This window comes from Cyanistes caeruleus, chromosome 4 (assembly GCF_971803275.1).
Source record: "Cyanistes caeruleus chromosome 4, bCyaCae1.hap1.1, whole genome shotgun sequence".
Taxonomy (NCBI): Eukaryota; Metazoa; Chordata; class Aves; order Passeriformes; family Paridae; genus Cyanistes; species Cyanistes caeruleus.
Window position 1 is genome coordinate 55,105,358 of NC_141704.1, and position 16,356 is coordinate 55,121,713.

Genomic DNA, 16,356 nt, shown 5'->3' on the forward strand with positions numbered 1-16,356 from the left:
AAGTGTGCATGATATGTTCCACAATATCTTGAACATGGTTTCACTCTAGTCCAATTTGCTGGGTGTTATATATTCATATATTACAGGAAATTTCATACTTTGCTCTTACAGAGTGGAAGATTCAAGTCTTTTTGTGAGAAATTTTCTCATCTTTCAAATGCTGGAATTAATTATTAATGATAGAGAAACACGTCTTTGTACTACATTAACTTGAAACAATTCTAGTGCAATGTCTTGAAAATTAATTTTGTTTCACATCTAAAAAAAGAAAGACGCTGGAGAATACTTCTGTTCAATCATATCCATGTCACAAACAGTATTTAGGCATCTTTAGCCACTTCTAAGCAGATTTCACGAAGCCAGATGCTAATACTGGAAGGCCCTGGACAGTTCTTACCTTTAAAGATGGTTTAATAATTTTAAGAATTTCACTGTTAGCTGCATATGCAGTCAGGTAACTCTGATGTCGATTTCTGCAGTTTCCCTTTGCCTTCAGACATGAGTGTGATGATTTTAATGTCATGCTGCAGTAGAATGAATTATCATCTGAAGCTGTTTAATTAAGACATGGCACACAGCAGGCTCAGCCCCTTTGGCATCTGCAGTGAGACTGCTCAGAATGCTAAGTCCCTAATAAAGTAGAAGCTTGTGCCTCTTGACGACTGATTTTGCAGTCTGCGTGCAGTGGTAAGAATGAGCTCTGATAATAAGTCTGCTGCTGTAAAGCTCGTTTAATTTCCTCTCACTGATGAACAATAAGCCCATGTGGTAAGATCCCAGGTTGTAATTATGATGCATGCCTAAGGTATTGCTGCAGTGAAGCACTTACATGAATCCCATTCAGGTGATGCACCCAAGTTCAAGTTGGATGCAGGTAACCACTTAACAGCTTCCCTTCTGTGTTTTTCTAGGAGGTAATAATTGTTTTAATGTTACTGCTGATGTGGTCAGTTATAAGCTAAAGACTGAATTAATTTCTTAGACCTGCAAAAGCTGCAAAGAAGCCAGAGATGTAGACAGAGCTGATTGTTTTGTTTTCTGGATGGAGAAATACTCTCTGCATGACTTCATTACGTGCTTGCAAACCACTGTTACAGCTGAGTAACTCCTGCACAAAGCTCTGCTGCCTTACCTGAGATCAGAGTCCCTCAGATCACACCGAATGAAGTGTTTGAGCTGCCGGTGTTGTGTATGTGCATGCAGAAGTGGGGAGGGTAAGGGCAGGTGCTGTGGTTCTGGCAGACAGTGTCGCTCGGACTGAAGGCCCACAGGGGCTTAGAAGCTGCTTAGATCTTCTCTGTGGCTGCCCTTCACCTTCCTTCCGTTTTCTCCAGTCCGATCCAGACTTGCCTCCCGACCCCCAGACGTCATCCTCAGCGGATCTGGGGAAGTTCCCTGGCTTGCCCTCGCACCCGGTGTCGCAGTACGTGCCCCCGCAGCCGTCCATCGAGGAGGCTCGGCAGACCATGCACTCGCTGCTGGACGACGCCTTCGCGCTGGTGGCTCCCAGCAGCCAGGCAGCCAATTCCAGCGCCGCGCCTCCGCCCGGGGTGCCGGCGGGACAGCCGGTGAGGAGCTGCTGGGCACGGCCGGGGGCGCCTGCAGGCACTGGGGATCACCTGGTGGGCCAGCTCACCTGCAGGCACTGGGGATCACCTGGTGGGCCAGCTCACCTGCAGGCACTGGGGATCACCTGGTGGGCCAGATCACCTGCAGGCACTGGGGATCACCTGGTGGGCCAGCTCACCTGCAGGCACTGGGGATCACCTGGTGGGCCAGATCACCTGCAGGCACTGGGGATCACCTGGTGGGCCAGATCACCTGCAGGCACTGGGGATCACCTGGTGGGCCACCTCACCTGCAGGCACTGGGGATCACCTGGTGGGCCAGCTCGGGCGGTAAAGGACGCATTTGTGACGCAGCTTGAAAGGTGTCTCTGGGCGGGGAGTTAGCACCAGTTGTGCCACGGCCACTGTTGTTGTGCCCTTGCTGTCAGGACTTAGCACAAATGCAGAATATTCCTGGAACAAGGAGAATTCAGAAATTCACACAAGATGGTGAACTTGCTTTCTGCACTGTTTGGTTGCTTTTCCCTTGTCCAATCTCATCCCCAAGGAGTTTTCCTTTAGGATAATTTCAGATCTTCTCAGTTAGAGTCTTTCACAACCCAGTCTTGCTGTGTCTGAGAGTAAAACTTCTTTTTTTTTAATATGTGTGGTAGTTCCTATTTTGACAATAAAAAAAGGAATCTATTTGACTTAGGTCATATTTTTCAGCAGGATATCCAAAAACTTTCAGGAGGTGAGAGATAGGGAAGCAGTGTTTCTGTGTATGATTTTTCACTTTTGATGGAGCACTGAAACACATGGATAATCTTGTAGCTCTGATTCCCAAGCTCTGATGAGTCTGAGCCCTGTGGTCTCTCTGCTGCAGTCTGATGCTGTTCGAGGTCAAAAGAGATTTCCAAATGCAAAGCTTGGTTTTTTGCTAAGTAGACATTGGAGCAGCTCTTGATCTTCTGCAAGTGAGGAAAAATATTTCTGAAAGGTTTTTAAATTAAGACTCTGATCACACTGAAGAGGCTGTAGCAGTGATTCCCAGATCTTCTTGTGCTCCTCTGTTTGTAAAATGGAAGTTCTTACGGCTTACATACAGGCTTAGTGATCTCTGCCATTCATCACTTAAAAGACTGACCGTGGACTTACCAAGGTATGAATTTTTATTTTAATTTGGTGCTTTGTTTCATTCTTCTGACAGAGATACATGGAATTTGGAATGACTCCGCCAACAGCACCAGGTCTCCTACCAAGGTAGCTTTATACTGATAAAATTTTCATTTATTATTTTCCTTGCAATTACTCCAGATTTTTTATTGGCACTGGTATATTGTTATGCAAAGTACTGTATAAATGAGACAGGAATCCAGATCCAGTTATTTATTTATGAAGCATAAATGACATATGCATGCTGTATGGAATCCAAGCCTGTGTTTAAAAGAAATGTGTTTCTAGCCCCTCAGCTATAGAGATGTCCTTCCAATGTTCAGTAAAGCACTGAGTCTGAGCTTTTGGAGAGCCTGAAACAGTTACTCAGATGCATGTAATTCTCCCAGTACTCTTGCTTTCATCTTGTTTCTGTATCCTCAGGGCAACACTCACTCACAACAGCTTTCATATGACTAACAGATTCATTCTATTTTTAACTGAGATGAGAATAAGTGACAGATCACAGTGACCCTCACAGAGGAAGTCTGCCTTGAAGCCCTATTACTATAAAATAGGGGAAGAACAAATTTTCCATCTTCTCCTGCCCTTGCCGTGGGAGAATTGTGTAAAGAGGAGAAAACGGTTCTGTGGGTGATGGTTAATTTCACATTTGGTTTGTGTGTTTTAACCACATGTGAAGTTGGACACTTGAGTCACAGTACTCACTGGGGTGAGACTTGTCTCACCCTCTCCAAGCTGCTGCAGTAAAATGGTGGCCTTGTGCTGCTCTCTCATTACCTTCTTAGAGTTTACCATATGAGATGAAATCCCACAGATATCATATCATTCGTCAGACTTCACCTTTCATGGCCTTGGAAACTTGATGATAAAGTGGCTGTGAAGAATTTTCCTTGATTTATTGTTCTGCAGCCAGATTTTTGAGAAGACCAAGTAGAAAAGGAGGAGTTTCTCAGCATCTTGCTTAGTTCTTGGCTGGAGATGATAGATTCAGTGTCACTGAAGCATAGATGAAATGGCACACAGTATGACATCTGGTATACTCCTGGTAATTGAGATTACCTTGGTTGTGAGCTTTGAGACTGCCAGTATAAAGCATAACCAGTTAGTTGTTACTGAGGAGGTTTTGTCTTTGTAGGCCTGTTACATATTCAGGGAAAATGTGATAAATCAATCACATAAATAAATTAATCGCACTGCTGTAGTCCATGTTGATACACCTGAACAAGACAGTGTGCTCACAATGTGTTTTTTGTTCAAAAGTGTGTCATTCTTTGACATAGGCAGTCTGAATTTATGTAAACTGCAGAAGTTCAAATGCTGGCTTTGCCAGTGTCTACAGATGAAGTTAACAATCTACAAAGTCATTGATCTGAACAGAAATAATTCCTCTAAGCTTTCATCAAAATAGAAGGTTTCCTAAAGCTTGGTCAGTAGAAAACAAGGAAAGAGTTGTCATGGTTGTGCAGTGGGAGTTATTCTCAAAATCTGGAGATAATGACAAACAAATTGATAGAAGCAATGCACCAGTTAGAGGAAGGAAAAATAACCTGAGGTCAGTGTGATTAGGTGGCATGTATCAATGTCATAGTCCATTGGGTTAAATATCCAATGCTTGGAATAATAGTTGGGTGAGCATACTGTTCTCTTCTCTGTAATAACACCATCAGCATCTTTAATGGGGCGGAACCAACCTGGGGGAAAAAATTAAATGTAAAAGACCTAGGTCACGTAATAGCTAGGCAGTTATAAAGGCATAATGAACAGCTTTTGCCAGAAAATGGATATTGAATCATGCAGCAGAGATAGATACACTGAGCTATAGTGGATTAGTGGTGTAAAATTGATTTTTGGAGCGGTATCTCCTGACGTAAATGACTGGAGATAATTTTGGGGTTTTTTTTGGGTGTGCAAAAAATTGAAAGCAGCATTTCAGTCTGGGAACAGGATGGAGCATTAGAAAGCCTGTATGATACAGATGCAGAGCTGTATTCTGGTTTTATACTCTTACACTGATCTTTGACTTTAAAGAGAGGCTATAGCTATCTATTATAAAGAAGATGGAGAAGGTGAAGCCTTATTAAATGTGAACCTTTCAAGTGCAAACACATCAGGAATAAAAAATTTACTTCCTGTCCTCTGAAAAATTGGCACAAAAAGAATACATTTGGAGTAATGTTGAGAAAATATTTTCTTTAGAGAACATCAAAAAATTGTGGTAATTTGTCAGCTTCAAAATTCCAGCTTAACACTGCAGGCATAAAGGGCCAGATGATCACATCCCTTACTGATTACAGTGATTAACATAACAGAAGTGATGTTGTTAAACATTACCTACCCATTGAAGCATTTATTTTAACTAGCTTGTGTGGTTGGAAATGGTTTCCTTTGGATCTGCTGAGTGGACAGGTGGGGATTGTGTGTTAGGGAACTGGGGAAATTCTAGCACTTCCACAATGGGATTGTTACAGCTTGAAGCCCTTAAACCTCCTTCATTTAGTAACACTGCATGCCAAATTGCTGGTACTTTTATTTACAATTACTTGTTTGTGCTTTATTAGGCAATTTATTATGTCAACTGTCTTTTCTATCTGGCTGTCATATGAAGGTGGGTAGTTTTCCAAATAAAGCACAAATCAAGAACAGTCTGAATTAGATGTAGTCACAGGATTTTATGGTAAAGCAAAGGGGTGTAAAATTGAGATCTTGAGGAATAGGATACGCTGCAGACTGTAGCCTGGTAGGCCTAAGATGCCATTGTGGTAAAAGACATGGAAAACTCATCCCTAGCTCTCACTTTGTGTAGTTCCATGTGCCTGAGTTTGGCTGCTTGTCTCACTTTGCTTCTTTTACACTCACACAGTTAGTGAAGTGAGATGGATTACAGTTTCTGTTGTTAACTCTTTTTAGCAAATATATAACAGTGACTACCAGCACCAGCCTGATGGTAAGGAAACATTAATTTCAGTATACATTGTGTTTCTTCACAGGTACTAATGACAGCTTTGAGTAGTTTCATCGATCTTAAAGAGCACAATTTTGAAAACTTCCTGAAAAATTATCAGAATAATTCATGAAGTAATAATTGTTCACAAAATACACACGTAATGCAGTTTATCTTTTGGTTTAGACCAAGAGTGCCTAGAAACTCTTTGAGTAGAGTCAGCTTTGTTGCTGAGATAAGCAGCTACATCACTGCTGAAGTCTCACTTTTCTAATTTTCTTATTTTTTTTTATTGAAGATCCTTTTTCCCCACAAGGGACAAACAAGATCTTGAGATGTGTAAACTTTTTTCTCTGCACTGAAGAGACTGCAACATGTGAAAAAACACTTGCGTAAAATTTCACTAAAACATATTCTTCAGATGTAAATATTCTCCTCATCATTGAAGATTACAATTACATTAAAAGGCATAAGGAACTGCTGTATGAGGCACACCTACGTTATTGTTTCTAATTAGGGATTTCACTTATTTTAATCTCAAGTCTTTTTCCACAGGCAGAACTTTGGGCCAGGTTTCCTTCAGCCTGCAGAGTTAATGCACGGGGAGCAGCCACCACCTGAGGTTCAGTATTCCTCCAGAGGGATGTACTCAGAGGAAATGCCATCAGTGGCACGGCCACGACCAGTTGGAAGCACTGCAGGTACACTTCACTGCGGTTGAATATGCAGTAAAATAACTGATCCTTTTCTGTATCTGTACTTATGCCAAGGTCACCAGTAAGACGTCATTCTCCTTCTGGTGCTCCATGTGATATGTGGTCCTTGTCCTCAGTGCCCCCCAGAAAATGATCACAAAGTGAGACTTACTTTTCATAGGACCTTGCAGAAAAAGGAAGTGCTTTGCTCCTTTTTTAGTATCTTGCAAGCACTGGTTATCACAAAGCGTATTTTCACAAAGCCCCATTCTCTAAGAATGGAAAATTACTTGTTTTAGAGATTACAATGTATGCTAACTTTCCATTTTGAACTCCTCCTTTTGTGCTAAATGAACTAATTGATGCATCCCAAATCAGCATGCTAAATAGCAACATTTTTTAATACTTCTTTACATCTGCGTTTCTTATTTCTCTTCGTAGAATTGTATGCATTAAAGAAGTATCTCTTAGACTGAAATTATCTATTTCTCCTGTCCCACATGAAATCACCTTCCCTGATTTGGTTGAGGTAATTTTGGTAACAGTCACCAATGCTATCATGAATAAGATGGTAACATCACATGGCAGTTAAGCAGCAAACACTTCTAAAAATAAAATATTGTAATGCTGTGCAAATGTTACAGTTAATTTTCTCCCAGATAAATATTTTCTTCCTTGAAAAAGACTGGAAATATGATCATATACTTATGTCAGGAGCCCAGTTTCGATAGTTGCTTCTATCTCCCTGTAAATGTTAAATGAATGAGAATAGTCGGAATATGTAGTAACTATTACAGCCTAATGATGGTTATTTTATTCTCTGATTCACACTATTGTCTAAGCATTCATAGGTATTCTGCTTTAAAGTTTGGAAATACTTCATATATTTATTTTCTGTCCCTCAGCATAATTACGTGTAAATATCAAACTTCTCGAATATTGGGGGGTTTTGAGAGAAAACAGGAAAGTGATCTGACTGTCCATCACGTAAATCACACTGTTGTTCCTTGTCTTTTCCTCCCCTTTTGTACATACACACAGTTTTATGTATCTCTGGGTTAAATGTGTTTCATTTCTAATGAATAATAAAGTATTATTAGTAATTTTAAAAATAAAAATATAAATGACATTTCCCTGTGGGGGAAAATTAATGAAGAAGGAAAGCTGGCATGTTGTTACATATCTCTTGCAATTAATGGTGGCAGCTATCCTTGCATATGTTTGAAAGCAGTGGGAGGGAAGGAAGGGAAGGAAAAGGAGAAAGGAGGAGGTTGGCTTTTAGGCTGGAAGGAGATACAGTGTGTTCTGACCTTCTGGTTAGTTAAGGACAGCATTGTTTAATATTTAACCACAAAGCAAAGCTGAGAGAAGCACACTCTTAGTCGTGTATTTTATTCTTCAGAGCCATGGAACAGGAGGCAGTCTGCAGAGTTAGGGTCTTGCTTGCCAGTGTGATGCAAATGTGAGGTGTGCCACAGGAGCAAATGTCCTCTCTTTGCTGCTGAGTAACTGACAGAAAAGCATTGCCAGAGCTTTCAGTAAGCACTGTTTTTTGGAAAGGGCTGGCATGTTTTTGGAATGAAGAGTAGCCCATGTCAGGGATGCATGTATCTCAACCTCTTCTTTCAGTGCAGTGCCATGAAATGCATCACACTCACATGAACTGCACAAAATGCACATAACTTTTCTGTCTTTATTCCACACTTACAGCCTTCTTTCTGCTGATTTTTATTAATTGCACAGAAACAGAGCTCCATTTTCTTCTTGTCTCCTGCTTCCAACAAAGTTTTATGTTACCATGTGTCTGCCCTGCGAACTTGACTGTGTATAAAGATGAAAAAAAAAACCAATATTTGCTTTTAAGGTTCTCAGATACAGCACCTCACTCAGGTGGGAATTGCTAGCAGGATCGGAGGTCAACCAGTGGAGATCCCCTCAGGCAGAGCAGGGCATGGCCAGCCGGGGGGGCCAGGGTGGCCCCAGTATCGTGGAGAGGATGAATGTGCTAGGCGAGATGCAGTGAGTACTGTTACACATTTGCATAGTTTCCAAAGTAGTGATATGTTTGGGTATTTTTTTCTTGCATTACTGTTTGGAACTTTTTTCCTGCTGGAATACTTTTAGTTGCTTCTCTGACATTCTTTGCTTTGCCCTTCGAACCCTTGTTAGCTCTTCTGACTTCTGCTTGCTGTTCTTTCACCTTTGCTTCTCTAAATGCTTTCTCTCATTTTACCCTAACCTTTTTTTTTTCCTCACTTGAGGCCTTCACCCATTAATTGCAGTTCATCCAGTTCTGCTTCTGAGCTCCAGCAGAGGTGGATACTGCTTTCCATTCCTTCTTTGAAATATGCCTCTGTATTTTGAGATCACTGTCATTAGAAAACATTGAACTAAATTGTCCCAGGCTACCATCCTATTTTGTATGCATAAAGTTCTTTTATCTTCTGTGTCAGTGCTAACAGCAGGAGTCAGGGCAGCAGAAAAAAAGTACATACTTGCATATAACCTTAGAGGTGTTTCTAAACCAGTTACTTTCCTGGCTTAAGTCAGCAGGATGTGGTAAATGAATCCATACTCATTTACCTGTGTTCCCCAGGCAGCCGTGGTGATGCCATGTTCTTGGCAGCAGTGCTTCTAGAGGTTGACATTTCTGATTCAACCAGATGTGTGAGGTTAAAGATAGTATATGGCCTTGCCAGGAGAGAGACACCTGCCTGCTACCAGTCCCTCTTTGGTGTACTTGCATCCTGGAGCACACTGACCTGTGACAGGTTTATTGCAGTACTCTTGAGAGTGACAACTTTATGCTTCTTACCCTGCTTCTTAGTTTAAATTATATTTTTTTCTGGTTTCTTCCTTGAGAAAAGAAGACAGGATCTCCTCCTTTTGCATATTTAGGACAGTGTGTGTTCACACAACTTCAAGTTGTTTTGCAGTATTGCATGATTGTAACATAGCTTTGCAGAAAAGAAACTCAACAAGATGGGCTTATCTTTAGATTTTGATGAAATTGAGCTGCCTCCAGCAGCATAAAGTTTTTGAGAACTGGGTGCACCATATGATACTATTCAAAAACTTCACCTGTCAAAGCCAAAGGATTTATTTCCTTAATTTAATGTGCTTTCTCTGCTTGAAACGGTGGCATTTGAATGAAAGATCATAATTTCAGTTTGCATCGAAAAGTGCACTTGCTTGAGAGATCTCAGTGACTCAAATTTCATTTTCAGAGACATCTCTGGGTTACCATTTATTGACCTTTCTTTACATTTGCGTCTCTTTTCTGAAAATGGCTCTTCTAGATCTGTGGGTGTGTTCCTATTGAGGTCATTTCAAACCAGGCTCTTTTTCTTTCAGTTCATGTCAGTTTAAAGATTTCCTTGGCTTTGCCAGAACTTTTTGCTCACTGGTTGCTGCAGTTCATTTGTTACTGCAATGTGATTTTTTTTTCCAGTTTGTTATTAAAAAACAGGCTAAAGGAGGAGATCTTGAACATGAAAAACTTACTTGAATTTGGTGTCATCCATCCAATGCCTGAAATTTATTTTTCCTGTGAGCAATTTTTTTTTTAAAGGATTCTTCCAATTTAAAAAAAAAAACAAAACAACAAAACCTTGGTCTAGTAGCTTTCTGTAGTTAAATAACTGCCTTCACAGTTTGTATTTTTTTCACTAGGAGAGAGCTCTAAATTTGTCTTTCCTCGTTTTGGCAATGAGGCTTTACTTAATGATGGTCATGTTCCTTCTGGTACACTATTCAACTGGTCCTATGCAAAACTTGTCTTGCTGTTCCCTCATTCTGAGCAAGTTTCTAAAATTAAACTGCATTTGGGAAGATTGAAATCTAGAGCATTCTTCTTACACACATACTGGAGAGGGATCTGCATTTGTGTTCCTGCAATAGTGCTTTTCCTCACAGTATCCTCACCCCTTAATTCCTGAAGTCAATACCTGATTTTCTGCTGGAATATGACCTCACTTGAATGTCCCAGCCCAAAGCCAGTGTGCAGGGTACCACCAATTCACCTTAATTCTTCATTCAGAAGGCCCAGGGCAACCAGGAGAATGACAGCATTTCCTTAGCTGACACAAAATACAATCCTGAACAATCCTGAAGTGCTCATCTGAGCAGCAGAACAAATCAAATCGGGCTTCTTACAGATGGCTTCAGTGTCTTGCATATCTCCACCTCCCTCCTCCACCTGGCATCACCTCCTACCCACCTGCAGTCCCCTGTAGCTTTCCACTGTTCTCCCAAGCTTTCCTCCAGTTTTCCAGTGTTTCCCTTTCACTCTGTTTTTCTGCTCAGCTGCCCACTCTAGTGTCTCTAAAAAATCTCACCAAACTTAGTTGTCTCTCAAGTCCCCAAGATAGGCCCTGTGAGATACATGCTGGCTAAGAGATCCAGCAGAGCACAGCCTAACTTGACCTTTCTGCCCCTCAGAAGCAGATTCAATGACAACAAATAAGATGATAACGAATCAGGTTATGTCTAATTAGCTGTCTGGTTTTGTGAATTTTACTTATCTATTCATACACACACACATACACATGTATGTCTGTGTATGTATTTATACATCTAGTTCAGTTGAAATTGGCCGGAGTTCAACCGGTATTAAGTGGAGATTAACTAATTTACACTTTCATCTCAAAAATCTTCATTCCTTAAGAAGGAAGATTCCATTAAGATATTTTTGTCAGTTGTTTCATACTGCTGTTAATTATCCAGAAATTTCTAGACAAAAATACAAAATGTATAGATATTATGTTATATATAATGTTATATAACATATCTCTGTGTGTTTCTGTTAGTGAAGAAGTTAAAAAAAAACAGCAAAAATTATTTCAGTCTCTTTGCTCCCGTTATTCTGCTGTTGTAGGTTAGTAGAGGTTAGGTTTCTAAACCAATGTGGTATTGAAATTTTACAGGCCTGTTTAATTCTGATGCTAATGTGAAATCACAGAAACACACCCTTTTCTTTTTCTGAGATATTTAAGAAAACCTCACTAAACTTACTGTAAAAAACAGACACTGTGGTCATCAGACTGCCTAACTTTCCTGCAGAGGCCATTCTTATGGTGGTAATTCAGTGCATTGTGAGATAGGAGCTGACTCACATAGTGCATTTTAATGTGAAAGTAACCTGAACGTAATTTAGGTTGCTGTTAAGACTCGTGTATCAAGGAGTGTTGCCTTTTAATATTTTTTTATGTCATCTCTTCTCTATAAACCCACAGAGTACCTGTCAGGTTTGCAAACTCTAGACTGCACATATGAATTAGTTTCAGGTTTCGCTGCCAAATGAATAATTCTGAACAATCAAGAGACCCATTCATTCCTTTCTGATACTGAAATCACCTCTCTTTTATAGGAAATAAGACAGAATGTTGCTTGGAAAACCTTTGCCTATCATTCTTCTATTAAAGCCTCTTTTCCCCTTAATCTGTCTCCCAAAATTAACTGTGTAAAGGAATAGTGCTGTACATGAGCTGCACAAGAGACTCAGAATCTGTTATTAATTCTATTTTATACAAAATGGCTTAAATTTTATTCATTTGTATTATGAGAGGTGTTAAGGAGCTTGCTCCCATGCATTTCTGTGTTCCCTGCTCACCGCTGCCACTGTCACTCTAGGTCCCCCCTATCCTTCCCAGGCTCTGCTTTGTAATGTCTTCATTCCCCTCCCCCTCACTCCCAAATCCTCCTCTAGCTGACCTTGCTGTCCTTTCTTCCCCCATCAGGCTGCTCTCCCTGCTACTCCTTAAGGCTTGTTCCCAGAGAAAGGTAGTGCTCACTGACTTGTGGTGGCTGTGGTCTGAATCTGCTGCTCCCCCTGAGAGGGGATTACGTTGCTTTGCTCCCACCTGTGTCTTCGAGTCCTCTGTGTCCAGCCTTTTCTTCAGGCTGTGTCTCAGCCTCCAGCAATACGAGGCAAGAGGAAAAGCACTTGCTTCATTCAGGCTTGTCAGCTGGAATCCAGATTTTCAAAATGCACCTTGTTTGTGTCCACGCTGGGCGTTGGTGCAGTCACCCAGTGTACTGCAAATCCGTGCTTTGTTTTAGTGTAAGCAGGTCGTCTTGCAGAACAACAAGCCATAATAAAGTCAGGCTTCTGTTCTCTGTCTCTCTTGTCTTGTTAGCAAATGTATGTTACTGAACACAGGCGGGATTAACCCCTTCCTGCCCTGAAACAATCATTGTCCCCAAGCTGGGATAGCGTTACTCAGATATTGAGTATGGAAAAATTGAATCTTTCAAATCCAAATAGTTTTCTTCTGCTGCTTCTTCTGTTGATGGTGTTTTACTGGTCACTCATCTGTCACAGGGTCCTCAAAAGTGTACAGTCTGAACAGGCAAAGCAGGCAGAAAAAGGGAAGGTAGAAATAGTAGTATCTCTGTTTATAAATAGTACGGCAAAATGACAGCCAGGAAAAAAGTGATTTGCCTGCTGTCTTTTAGGAAGTTGATGGAACTGGATGGTAAGAGAAGCCATTTCTGTTGATTTCCAGTCCTGTAGGGTTTCTCCCCACCTCCTTCCATTTCAGTTCCTAAACATACTGTAGATTGCAAAGGGGGTCTCTGAACTTGAGGCAGTTCAGCAATTTTGTGTACACTTGTTGTTTTGTGCTCTGTACGAGACATCACTCATTCATGTAACAGAAGAACCGTTGCAGCAGATAGAAGCATATCCATGTTGCTTTCCCCCCTGTTCTTTGCCTGTTTGCTTTCTTGTCTTTTCTGGGATAATAATGTTTATTCAGAAAGTACAATAACGGTTTCTCCCTTTTTCCAGACGCATATGCATGGACACCAAGAATATTCCTCCTCACCAGTATTCCAGATGCCGAGGACTTCAGCCAGGCAGCCCTCAGCACCTCCTGCTCAGCTTCCACACAACAGCCTTCAGGGCCAGGGCCTTTGCTACACCACCAGTTCCACTGAGGATCTCCAGCCAGGTCACTCGTCAGCCTCTCTTATCAAAGCAATTAGAGAAGAACTTCTGCGACTTTCTCAGAAACAGACAACAGTGCAGAACTTCCATAGTTGATTTAGCATTCCATTGCAAATCTGCCAGGTATCTGCTTCCTATGGAAGCAAAGACTTAGAGGAAATCAGCAATGTTGTTCTCACAAAGGAAGGAACTTCCACAACTCTGTTGACAGCATTCTGGAAAAATCAAAAAAGGCAGCAAAATGAGAATCGTAAGGAGAGATGGGGGACAAACAGGAAAAATCATCAGTGTCATCACAAGTAATATTAATTAGTCTGCTAATATTATGGTGCTCCTCTTCTCTCCTTACCCTCATTCAGGCTAACACATAAATAAAACCTTAGGTCAAGAACTCAGTACTCCAGCAACAACAACAAAAGGAAATGACAGGAACAATCTTGAAGAGTGATAGACTCGTTTTTCTAAGGAAGTAGGTGAAGTTTTGAATGAACTCAGATGACATTTTGCAAGAGATTACAAGTATTCTTATCTCTCCAGTGCTTATGGGGAACTGGTTTGTGTTGCTGTTCTGCAGGATTACAAACTGTATCAACTGAAGGGTCTTTAAGGTCCGATCTCACATAAGAATCACTTTGGTTGTTAGGAACGAGGGGACTACTTAGAATAAAAGTCTTTATGAGTTACTTGTATCAAACTGGAACGATAATTGTTAAAGCTCTGTGGTTCCAAATGGAGCTACCCTCTGCACTCTTCCTTGTTTTCCTTCTGGTGCTGAAGCTTCAAGTGTTCCTTCATCTTCAATGTTTGCAAAGTGAAACATTGGCCTTGTATAATTAAGAAAATATTTGTAGACTCATTCAGGCTGGAAAAACAAAGCAAAGCATCCAAACAGAAAGGGCTTGGTATCTAATTTGTTTAAAAATTATTGAAAACTGGAAGGGGAATACTCAGCCACAGTTGAATTTGGGGAAATGTGTATGTATATCTTTAAAAAAAATCTTTGCATACTAAATGCTCTTGCAAGACCAGCGATAAACTATTGCCACTCTGTAGTTTGCTTTGTGGACAGAAACCAATCCAGCCTGACTGGTACAGGGTCACCAGCATTATGTTATAAATTGATGTCCTAAATCATTGCTTATGTTTGGATCTGAATAATTTTAGTGGAAGTCAGTGACAGTTTAGAGCATTAACATAGGCTTAGATTTGCAGTTTTGAGACAGTTTCTATATTTATACTTGTTTCCACTGTCCCTTTGGACAAAGGGTAAGCATTATCCCCATGGTAAGAATGGTACGTGCCATGGAACTGTTTTGTCGCTGTTTTTTTCAGAGTTTTAATTTAAAATTAGCTACGAATTTACTAATATTGGCCATTGCATAACTGTAACTGACATAATACATACGGACATTTTGCTTAAGTCACGATTGCTTGAAGTGTTTTCATTTTTAGGTCAGAGTGAGCTAAAGCTACTAAACTGGCACAGAGATGGAGGGCAGGCTCAGTATCGGTGAGGAGGCTTGGGAGCCCTACCCTAGGGCAATGGACAGCAGAAGAGTTAGGTGCTGCAGTCTAAGTGTTTCAAACACGAGCAGGAGGTAGTGGTCAAGGGTCTGAGGAACAGAGATCTGCCAGAGGGAATGTTGGGCAGCTGGGCAGGGGCTGGGGTAGAAATGGCAGTGGTGAAGTACAGGTGTGTAGCACTGGTATGTTATGGTGGTCTTTGGCTACCACATCTGCTCCTGGCTCCAGTGCACAGTTCAGTAAGAGCAGCAGGACTAACTCAGACTGAAGTGAAAACAGTTGGGAGGACGTGGTGGAAGGAGTCACCTCCTTACTTTATTGATGAAGTGTGTACGTCATACTCATGGCCGAAGCCAAACCTCAGTTCCTCGGTGGTGTGGAATAAAAGGTGGTATGTTTCCCTCTTTACTAGGAAGCTCAATTATTTTTCTGTTTACCTGTGATCATCAAAATGCTGTATGAAGCTGTTTTGAGGGACTCAGAGTAATGAAGAAGCGTAAATTAATTTCCAGTTCCCTGGCCTGTGTGTGCAGCCCTCATGGGCACGGGTTGAGGTTTGAAAGGAATCAGAACACCAGCATGGTTGTAACAGCAGTACCAACAGGTCATTATGATTTGAATTTTTTAAGTTTTTTTGTGTGCTAATTCTAGGATAAAAATAAACATTTGTTTTCTGCCAACTTTGTAAACATGAATGTTGCCAATACTTCTGCAAAATGCCAGGTTTTGAAGAATGAAGAGTGTACCAGGCAGTGTTCATTTGGTCGTTTTGACAGCGCTGAAGACTGACTGTTGCTAAGTGTTCCCATTAAAACCATCTCTTTCAGACCCCACATCCTTCTCCAGTTTAATTCTGTAGTGAGCTCAGAGACCAATGCTTAAAATATTAGCACATTACTGTGACTTCAAGAAAATGTGGTCTTCTAGGAGGTGAATTATTTTTGTCTGGTTCCAGCTATTTAAGAACAATATGTTCTTTGTAAAATAAGAGCTTTGAAATTTAGATTTAAGCCACTTCTCATTCATTTTTTTTGCTGGTAATGGTGATGCTATTGTGAAACTCCATCTTTTTATATTTGGATGTGTGTAATTTCTTTTTTCAGTCCCTAGTCTTATGAAGAACACAGGACAGATATGTACTTGTAAATAAAAGAGGCTTACTGATGAGGAAAACCCTCTTTAAAACTTCCAACAGGATAGTAAAATAAAAGAAGTCAGAAAGCTGTGTTTGGAAGTTATGTTCTCAGATTGGCTGGAGACCTGATCCAGTGTCCAAAAAATTGGTATGGCCTAGTCTGTATCCTCATATAGGAAGAAAAGTAACACAAGTTACCAGCCACCAGTTCCAAGAATGGCCTTAACAGGGGAGACCCACACTTTTTGCAGCTACAGGGAAGGCTGTTTTGTTTTTTTTCATGTGCTACAAAAGGATTCTGTGGAATTCATATGCCAGAATGTGTATTTCCACTTGAAAATTCTGGGGGTAGAAAATCCGTAAGGTTCTGCATCCCCGTGTCCTTG

General features: G+C 40.9%; 1 protein-coding gene across 1 annotated transcript in view; it reads left to right on the forward strand.

Moving 5' to 3' along the window:
• KIAA1549 (KIAA1549 ortholog) overlaps window positions 1-15,668 on the forward strand; it is a 140,085-nt gene extending 124,417 nt beyond the window's left edge. Inside the window, exons 15-19 of the mRNA XM_086886289.1 lie at window positions 1,335-1,568; window positions 2,758-2,810; window positions 6,223-6,368; window positions 8,227-8,381; window positions 13,153-15,668. Of these exons, the coding sequence (XP_086742415.1) occupies window positions 1,335-1,568; window positions 2,758-2,810; window positions 6,223-6,368; window positions 8,227-8,381; window positions 13,153-13,407 (843 nt within the window). The 3' untranslated portion in view covers window positions 13,408-15,668. The remainder of the gene's footprint in view (window positions 1-1,334; window positions 1,569-2,757; window positions 2,811-6,222; window positions 6,369-8,226; window positions 8,382-13,152) is intronic.
• The last annotated feature ends 688 nt before the right edge of the window (window positions 15,669-16,356 follow it).